A 10205-nucleotide genomic window follows, 5' to 3' on the forward strand; every position below is an offset into this window, starting at 1 on the left:
AGGTCTTTCGAGGGTCCCCTCCCAACGTAGGGCTTGAATCCAGCCCTTCATTCACTCCTGGGTAAGTAACCACTGACGAATACAAACAAAGATCAAACAGCATGCAGTGACCAGGACGGCAGCAGACATTCCTGTTACGAGCTTGGTGACAAGGACACTGAGTGTGTTCAGTTCAGTAGGGAAGCCTTAAAGTAAAATAGGGGCTGTCATGTGGTATTGTGTACTGCATCTTTAAAATTACATATGCACGGCCAGCATCAAGGTGCCTCCCACTGAGAAAAGGCTTTAGATGCAGGCGCACAGACAAAGGAGTTCTGCTCCTTGTTGAGCTCCGGGGCTGACACGCTATTCCAGCTCTGGCAATAAAGTGTCATTTATCTAACTCGCTCAGCTGCGTTCCTCCTGATCCTGCCTCAGTTCCAGTGACTGCAACAGGGAGTGACCCTGGAGGCGACCCCCAGAGCCTCAGAGAACATGATGAAGATGAGCCCTGTCACAGGTAGTCAGTTGTTGCTGTGTTGTCTTGTTTTAGGAGTTCCTCTGCTATTCGCAGGAAAACTGTTTGAAATATGTATCATCACTTTCTCTGTAAAGCATGTTGTTCCAGTGCACCTGGATTGTCTCTTGTATGGGGGTCGGGGGGTTGAATTTGCACAGCTGCCAAGTGGCTGGGTGCAGCATTGTATGATGTGGTTGGCTGTTTGAAATTATAATCTAGTTTGTTCGCTGTTCTAGGCGGCGCGTGTCATTTTGCAACTCTTTTAGCCCGAGTGCAATTGGAAATGAAAGTTTTGCATGAGAGTTTCTCTCACAAACCCATCAGCATCAGTGCCCCGCAGCCTGTGGCCAGTGTTGTGGAAAATGCAGCTCAGGAGGACAGCTCCGCTCTGCAGATTGTCCTCTGCAGTCAAAGTAGGACCCACTTGATGACATCTGACATTGTGGGGACTTGGTGCTTTAATGCAATGAAGCAGCAGCTCCTGCCAATTTCATCCCAGTACTATGTGCCGCTTTGAGCCTCTAAATATCAGTAACTGGAGGGCTGGATCACTTCCAGCGGGCAGTTAAGAGGATGCTAGGACACATCTCTGTTAGCATTCTGGTGCATAAAGCACACATGGGCATGGGAGCTGAGGGGGTTGTTGGTATGTGACGCATTTCAAAATGTACAGAATTATTGGAAGTTCCTTCGGTATCTTTTGTAGAAATGACAAGAAAAGAGATGGAGGGGGTTTCCCTCCCTTTCAACAATTCTGAACATTTGTTCTCCAAGTCAGAAAGATGTTCCTTTTCATATAAATAAAGTCCCTCTTTGTTGAAGAGGGTCCTCACTCTTAGAGATACATTTGTCCATGTATTAGACCAGTGGTCCCCAACCTTTCTCATAGCACATTCCTATTCCCAAGAGACTCTGGCGAGCGGGTGGTTCTCAGGTGGCTGCGCTCACCGGTGGCATTTCTGTGGCGCAGTGTCCTGCAGGCGCACACAACTGCGCCTGCGGGTACCGCATGGGGGACCCCTGTATTAGACCTTTCTGATCAGCTCCACCGAGCAATATCGTCAGCTGGTGTAAATTGGTGAGGTGCTCATGACTTCAGCAGAGCTGCACCAATTTATACTAGCTGAGGATTTGGCACGATGTACTCAATTAAATGTTGCCCAAATGAAATTTCCTGGCTACTCCACCCCTCATGTATCACTGGAGGCTCTTATTTAATTAGCTAATGTATTTAGATGCTATGAGGCAGTTCTCCCTCTTTTCTGCCCTGTAACGTGCTGCCCTTCAGAGACCCTTAGGCAGACTACAAAGCTTCTGTATCCAAAGGTACATCAGGTGTTTCACAGCAAACTAAGGTGCCATGTCCTAACTTCTCATACTCACTCAGCTACATGACAGCCTGTGGGCAGAGAGGCTAGCGGAGGTTGGACATGAATTTCACAGTCCTGCCACATGTCACTTCAGTCTGTGCAAATGCAACTGCCTAGTAAATGAAACGCTGCTGCTGAATTAGGATCAAAATCCAACGTGTGGTCAGAGTTCACAGGATTTGACAATAATCACAAAGAAATCTTTCCATACCAGGGCACTGTCTCCCCATGCAGATCTGTCCATGCAGCTGCAGATCACCAGAGGAAAGGGGAGCATTGCTAATGAAGAGAAGACGCTCTCCCTACAGCTCAGCAATTTTTTCACCTTTTGTTCTCTACATACGTTTCCTTCTTTTTTGTCTCCATAAAAAGGTGGCAAATGTTGCTGTTGCTCTTCAGCCTCACAGCGATGAGGAGGAGGAGGAGAAGGTGACTTGCTCCTTGGGGAAAGCATCAGGCAAGCTCTCCTGTCACGTCCTCTCCCACTCTTTGGGTGATATTAACAAGATCCCAGGGCCCAGCACAGTTGACTGTGTGGAAAGAGCGGAGACACCACCATGGGGCAGGAAGAGCGCAACACCTCCACTACCGCCATCAATTTAGCTGCCATCTACAACCTCCACAGTGGGGACTTCCCCTCCTTCCGAAATTTCTCCTTCCCATTCAATTTTAGTTACAGCGATTACGACTTGCCCCTGGACAGTGAGGATGATGTGACCAAGACCCGCACCTTCTTCGCGGCCAAGATTGTGATTGGGGTGGCGCTCATCGGCATCATGCTGGTCTGTGGCATTGGCAACTTTATCTTCATTGCTGCCCTGGCCCGCTACAAGAAGCTACGCAACCTCACCAACCTGCTGATTGCCAACCTAGCCATCTCCGACTTCATCGTGGCCATTGTCTGCTGTCCCTTTGAGATGGACTACTACGTTGTGCGGCAGCTGTCCTGGGAGCACGGCCATGTGCTCTGTGCCTCTGTCAATTACCTACGCACCGTCTCCCTGTATGTCTCTACCAATGCTCTCCTGGCTATAGCCGTAGACAGGTAAGCAGGGGAAATGGATGGTTTAATTTATACAGGGAGAGGAAACCAGGGATCCCTGTCCCTCTCAACGGCCAAGATTTTCAAGTGTTGGTGCCACCTAAATAAGTGGCTTAATGTTTAGAGGTGCTGAGCACCTATGGGCCCTATTGATGTCCAGCAGATTTGTAGAAATCAGGCCACTTAAAAGCTTGATCCTGAGAGGTGCTAAGCAGAGGTCAGGAATTCTTTGATGATATGTTGGAGGTGTTTGGGGTTTTTTTTGTCAGTTTTGAGAAAAACTTCCTCAGGCCCAGGATGGAATTTTGGAGAAGAGAACCATCCCAGAATAGCCAAAAGCCTACTCCTTAGGGCACTTATGTGAGAGACCCAAGTTCAAGTCCCTGCTCTACCTGATTTAAAGCAGGGATTTAAACCTGGATCTTCCATATCCAAGGTGAGAGCCCAAGCCACTGCACTATACAGTCACTTTCTCTCAGTCTCCTCTGTTGAAGCTGTTCCACTTTTCATACATAATTATATATTCATTGGGCCAGAGAGAGACTTACTCTGTAGTCCACTGGTTAGGGTACTCACCTGGTGATCACTGGGCTATTGGCTATTTGGGTCTATTGGTCTCTCCTATAAACATCTAGTTTTCATTCTGATGTGGAAATAAAATGAATGGCAGCACTTCAAAAAATGTTATGAACCAGAATTCTTGTTTTCCAGCCAGCCCTATTGAGAACCCTCCCCTGCCATTCAATCAAGCACTTGGCAGCACTAAGCTGGACATTTAAATATAGAATTAGGTGCTAAGCTTTAGGCATCCAAAAATCTTCTCTCTGGGTCTTCATCATCAATAACTCACTATCCTCTCCTATTTATTTATTTCCATGGTTGGCACCAAATATTTTCCCAGGCAAATGACTATATCAAGGTCCCACAGGAACCCATGTGGGCATCAAACCCGAGACTCTTGCATTTTTCGAGCCGTTATGAAAATGACACCTAGTTTAAGCCCTAGTTCCATTAAAGGAGCCTCTTCAAATTGGGTTCTGAGACCATGGGTGCCTCACAATGCCCAGATGCCACACAATTTGCTTCACTTTGCATCCCTGAGACCTTTGTATGGAGTTTCTCTCCCTGTAAGAATTTTTAAAGTATAACCACTGACTTCACATCGGGTGGCTACTGCTCTTGCCTACCACTTTTTGTTTTATTGGTCCTGTGCACCACTGACTCAGATACCTGCTTGACACCAAAATTAAGTCTGTCACAATTGATCTGTGGAAGGCAAGTCAGAAAAGATTGTTTCCAAAGAGAAAGATCACACAACACAAGTCATTCCCTACACCACAATGCCACATGACTAGCTTTGAAGACTTACAACAGCTCAGGGTATTAGTATTATTGTCTTTTCCCCTTAATATTTGCAATTGATCCTGTTTCCTTTCTATGCCATTTTAAGTTATAATCTCAGTTACTCCGTTTGGGGGCCTGATTCTCCTCTCATACCAATTTAACACTGATGTAACTCCACTGACTGTTGTGTAGATACTATTGATCCAGCCTCCACTGAAATCAATGAGCGTCTTTCCATTAGCTCCAGTGGGAATTGGGTCAAGCCTTTTCACTGGCTTAAGTAGGAGAAGAACCAGCCCCTATGAGCCAGCTCTTCAGCTGGTGTAAACTGACATAGCTCCAGTGTAGTCTGTGTGAACCAGTTCAGGAGTTGGCTTTATGTCTTTGTTTTGAGCTTATTACAGTTTTCTATTTGATTTAATTGTTCTTAGATCATAACGAATGGTTTGGACAGACCTGTTCAGTCACCTCCTCTGTCCCACCACCTCACACAAAGTTGTTCCCAAACAGACAGTAGGAGGTACTTGTCATCAAATCCTTGTGCCTGCCAAAAGCATGAAGAAGATTTTCCAGCATCTCTCCCAGTCCATCTACTAAAATGATCCTGGAAAAGTATTTTTAAAAAGTTATTGCAAAACCAAGCCACAGAGTTTATATAAATCCATATGCAATTTTAAAGCCTAAGTGTTCTCTCTTTTTGTAAGAGGGTTTAAATTTTTTTTAAAAAAATTGTTGAAAGCTCCTTTTGCCCAATAGCAATCAATTAAAACCCCTGTGGTTATTTCTTTGATCGGGCAAATGTCGATCTATAATTCATTCACATCTCTTTTGCTCAAAATGGTTAACTGAAGAAGAAGAAATTGCTAACATTCTGTTTATCTGAGAGCTTGGATAATCATGTGATAAGCAAGCTTAAGATGCACTATTTTAAAAGATATTTCAGGAAAACATTTTTGCAGTAAGATACTCTAAAGTAGAAACATTCATATCCATAGTATTCTCTATTTTTGGAACAAAGTTCAGGAGATATGGCAATACAGTATGTTGACCTCTCCATTTTTGCTGGTCAACATTTTGAGCCCATCCTGCATCGCTGGGACACCCTAGATGGGAATAATTCGTACATATTATGATGAGCTGAGGCATGTCAGGGCAGTTTCGTGCAACTCAACTGGTGCAATGCTGCCCTAAAGGCAACTTAGCTGGCCACTGGCAGATTCCCCCTAACACAGAAGGATCCTCAGGTAACGTAGAGCTGCCACAGCTGTGCCTATGTTCCATTAGCTCCCCAGCCACAGCCAGTGCAGGGGATATGGCTGGGGAATGGCTAGAGCATTCTTGCAACTGCACAGTCTCCAGCTTCCATAATGGCAGCCACGATCACTTAGTGCAATTTAGAGCAGCCTGAAGAGTGCTCTACCATGTGCAAGAAGATGGTATTAGGGCGGAGAAGCCCCAGGATCAGGGGGACAGGAAGGTGGCTTAAGTCACCTTTGTACCTATGCCTCCTTAGTTCTGCCAAGCACTTCTCAGCCAGCACTAAGAAGCTGGGCTGGTGTATTCTTCTGTTTTACTGGCATTTATTTAAAATGGGGAACTTTTCACTTGGTGAAAAGAGAAGCAGCACTCAGTTAATAATAAAAATATATACAGTTGTCTGTTCCATTGCACTGCTTTGGGGGTGACCTCTTTTGCCATTCCATGGGATCTTGTCTGTACCAAGAAGATCTTTGAGGTGTGCATTTGACCCCAGATGGGGCACCCAAGTAGCTTGACTGACATTTCATTTATTTATGAATTAGTGATCCAATAATATATAATATACAGGCATAAAATCCTTCTAATGAATGATAAATTGCACTATTTTAAACAGTTATTACACCTTGATGTGGAATACAAAACTACAGATCGCTTGGGAGGGTAGACACATTTTGTGAATACATTTGATCAAAATGTTCTTTATGTGGAAAAGATGGTTCAAATCTTCTTGTGCCAAATTGTGTCCCCAATTAAGCAGAACTCCCCACCAAGATCAGAGTGAAAACAGGTGCTATAATATGGCCCCTTGTGCCTTTTTAACTTAATTGAGTCAATAGCAATTGATTCATCTTGCATATAAAATACTAAGCTTTCTCCTTAGCTTTTGTTAACTGCTGCGTGGTGAATGGCAGCAGCAAACTGATTGCAGTCTTCTAATAATTAATGAGTGCAAGCAGCTGTCGTCATGGTAAGTAATATGGCAGCTAAATGGTCATAGAAAATTTACGCTCCTATTACCAATAGTCTCTTGCTACACACAAAACAAAAATCCACATTAGAGTAAACTGCCAGGATTTATATATAAAACCCTTTATCAATTATATGAAAACATCCTGAGATGTAAATATTTAAAAGTATCGGTAGGTCTGATTTCAATTCAAACCTTTATTACCGTATAAAATAGTTGTGTTTCCATTATTTTAAATATCTTTACACAGAGATTGAATGGTAGTAACTGTATCTTCCCTAATCCTACACATTCAAGTACTTCTCAGCCAAGGAATGTATTTTCCTCCTTGTCCTCTAAGGATATATTACTGTGTGCTTTCAAGTCTCACACAGATATATGTGCATCTAGTCCATCTAAGAACAACACAAATAAATCACTGTGTATTGTATCTGTGTCACCGACTAACCCTTAAAAGATGTTTACAGCTTCTTTTCATCCTGTCTCTCATAACTCAGGATCAGGGTTAAAGAAAGAATGTTTCCATATTGGTAGGAAGTTAAGCCATGATTTTTCAAAAACAGGAACCTAAAATGTAGGCTCCTAAATCCATACTTAGGCACCTAAATAGACAGCCAGATTTTCAAAGTGCTGAGCAATAACAAGATGGCCAGTACTTCTGGAAGTTCAGTCACTCAGTCAGATGCTTATTTATGGATTTAGGAGCCTAAGTTTAGGCTGCTTCATTTTTTACTTATTTTTGTCTCTTTTTCCTTCAAGAAAGCAAATATCTATCAAGTTCTCCATTTTTAAAACAATGAAAATTTCTGTCCCCTCCCCAGTAAATTACCCTGCTTGGATTCAGAAATGTACTTTAGATAATAAGCTTTCCTGACTTTGTTCTGAGTATGTTATTTATCTTTTGTAGGTATCTGGCCATTGTCCACCCACTCAAACCACGAATGAATTATCAAACAGCTACTTTCCTAATTGCTTTGGTCTGGATAGTCTCCATACTCATTGCGATACCATCTGCATATTTTGCGACTGAAACTGTAATATTCATAGTAAAAAATCAGGAGAAAATTTTTTGTGGCCAGATTTGGCCAGTTGACCAGCAAATGTATTATAAATCCTACTTCCTCTTCATCTTTGGCATTGAATTTGTTGGACCTGTAATCACAATGACCTTGTGTTATGCCAAGATTTCCAGAGAGCTTTGGTTTAAAACTGTCCCAGGGTTCCAGACAGAACAGATCAGAAAGAGGCTCCGGTGCAGAAGAAAAACAGTTATGGTACTTATGTGTATCTTAACAGCCTATGTCCTCTGCTGGGCCCCATTCTATGGATTCACAATTGTCCGTGACTTTTTCCCCACAGTCTTTGTGAAAGAGAAGCATTACCTTACAGCCTTTTACATAGTTGAGTGCATTGCCATGAGCAACAGCATGATCAACACCATGTGCTTTGTAACTGTAAAGAATAACACCATGAAGTATTTGAAGAAGATCATGTTGCTTAGGTGGAGATCTACATATAACAGCAGCAAATCGAGTGTAGATTTAGACATTAAAACTAGTGCAATGCCTGTCACAGAAGAGGTAGACTGCATAAAATTAAAGTAATTTCTTGTGGTTCTATTGTCATGACATATATATTCCGTGGGGGGAGAGGGGTTGCCTCAGAAAATTCTCTTTTTCTGTGATGCTATCTACTAATGCAGAGAACACTGGACTACGAGTCAGTAGACCATGGCTCTATTCCTGACTATGCCAGTGACCTTCTGTCCCAACGCTCTTTGCCTCAGTTTCCCCATCTATAAAACTGGAACACTGACACTTCTCTTTTGTAAATCCCTTTGCGATTTAGGAATGGCAAGTGCTATATAAGAACAAGGTTGTATTGTCTGGGTCTGAAATTCCCCTGGCTCTCCTAGCAATGATGCTGAAAATTCCCTCCATTTCCCCTTAACTCTGGGTGTGACCTTTGACCTCTTCCAGCCCATAACCCTTGCCTTTAAGGCACTCATCCTTCCCCACACATATCCTCTCCACCTCGCTAAGGTGGGAAGCAAGCCTTTACGGCTTTATGGTACTCCTTATCCTCTCAAAATGTCCAGGCTCCTTCAAGTACCCAAGCACCTAGCAACCCACTGTCATTTCAACCCCACACAGCCTCCTGATCCACAGCATAGCCTCCTGCCACCAGGCCCGTTTTCTACCATTTCCTGCTCTAGCAAAGAGCCTGAGTCCTTTACTGTGGCATCCTGTATAGAACACTTTGATCTCCTCCCCCTTTGTACATTTATGCAGAATGTTACTTTGCTCTTGTGTACCTGAAAATGGAATGGCTCCATTTTCCCACTGGCATGGAGGAGTTCTTCCTCACCTGCTTAGGGCCAGATTCTGTCACCCTCACCGATGTTATGACCATCATACTCCAAGAGCAGGCCCATTCATTTCAGTAGGACTACTTTCTGAGTAAGGAGCTATTTAGTGGTTAAAATTCACCCTTGTGCACATTGCCTAGCCATCCCTTAAATTCCATGTATGCCCTTAAAATAGGGTTTGAGTGGGACATATATAGTGTATAGGGCTTGTGCTGGCCCTCTGCAAAAGGGTGAATTTCATCCACTGTGAGTAAGGGAGATAGAATCTGTCCCTCTATGAACCCGTCACTGATTTGCTGTTTGACTGTCACTTGTTATCTGTGTAAATGTAGCAAAATCATGCACCATGCAACATGTCCAGATGAATTCTGTGTGATCTTCTTTAATTCCATCTTTATCATTCAGTTTTTGTACAGCACAAGGATCGGTGTATCTTTTAATTAGTAACTGTGATTATACAGATAATGTCAGTGAAGTACATTCATTTAAGCTCCAGTCATTACACTTCATGAATTTTCATGTATTGAAATCAAGGCTTTTCTACTGAGCTGCAGAACGCTTGTCATTTTTGTGTGATTGATACTGCCTCCCTTTGAAGTAAACTGCTTTTGTAAATAATTCGTCTATTTGTGAATTTAAAGTGAACAGAAATGTCTGTTACTTAATAAAACAATAAATGAAGGAATCTGAGCAGCATTCAAGATTATTTTTACGAAAATTGCTTTTCATACTCAAATTTTTTTACATCAGAGAATGGACTAAAATGTCAATAATCCCATTTTGGTAGCAAAGATCAGTGGTGCTGGGATGGGGTGGAGCAGATCCAGAGGCTACTGCTGGAGGTCTCAGGGTCCTGCCACAATCATCCCAGGAAAGGAGCAGTTGAGCTAAGTTCTCGAAGCTGCCTAGACAGACTGCACAGGAAGCAGTCAGTCAGTCTGGGGAAGGCTTCAAGGAGCTAGCCAATCAGAGGGTTGCAGAATAGTATAAAAGGAGCTGCAGTGCAGACCAGAGTCAGTGGACTGGAGATGGTGCTCTATGCTGGCCAAAGAGAACTGCAGCACCACAGATAGCTCAGTGCTGGGAGGGTCTGGGGGAGCAAGAAAGATCTGGCTGGCTGCTAGGCGTGAACATAGAAGAGTCCTGAGGTAGGGCTGATGAATTGGTGAAGGCAGGGGTCATGGGGTAGTGGCCCAAGGAACTGAAAGCAGTTTAGTTAGAGCCATGGTTCTCAACTTATTTACCATTGTGGGCTACATATGTGGCCCAGAATATATATACTACCTGTATTGCCCTGAGGATATCACATGGACCACAGCTGTGATTGGGCCACAAGCGGCATGCAGACTGTGTGT

General features: G+C 43.4%; 1 protein-coding gene across 1 annotated transcript; it reads left to right on the forward strand.

The window, feature by feature from the left end:
• The first annotated feature begins 301 nt into the window (after window positions 1-301).
• On the forward strand, window positions 302-9556 carry PROKR1 (prokineticin receptor 1). Its single transcript, XM_048842754.2, has 3 exons — window positions 302-499; window positions 2242-2914; window positions 7390-9556. Exons 2-3 carry the CDS (start codon window positions 2427-2429, stop codon window positions 8084-8086), a joined length of 1185 nt encoding a protein of 394 aa, XP_048698711.1. The 5' UTR covers window positions 302-499; window positions 2242-2426; the 3' UTR covers window positions 8087-9556.
• Window positions 9557-10205: the final 649 nt, after the last annotated feature.

Source organism: Caretta caretta, chromosome 3, assembly GCF_965140235.1.
Source record: "Caretta caretta isolate rCarCar2 chromosome 3, rCarCar1.hap1, whole genome shotgun sequence".
Taxonomy (NCBI): Eukaryota; Metazoa; Chordata; order Testudines; family Cheloniidae; genus Caretta; species Caretta caretta.

Bases quoted from the DNA above. Each gene is read 5' to 3' on its own strand.
- PROKR1 (XM_048842754.2), top strand. From the start codon at position 2,427: ATGGGGCAGGAAGAGCGCAACACCTCCACTACCGCCATCAATTTAGCT. The intron at 2,915-7,389 runs GTAAGCAGGGGA...TATCTTTTGTAG, and splicing joins CTGGCTATAGCCGTAGACAG to GTATCTGGCCATTGTCCACC.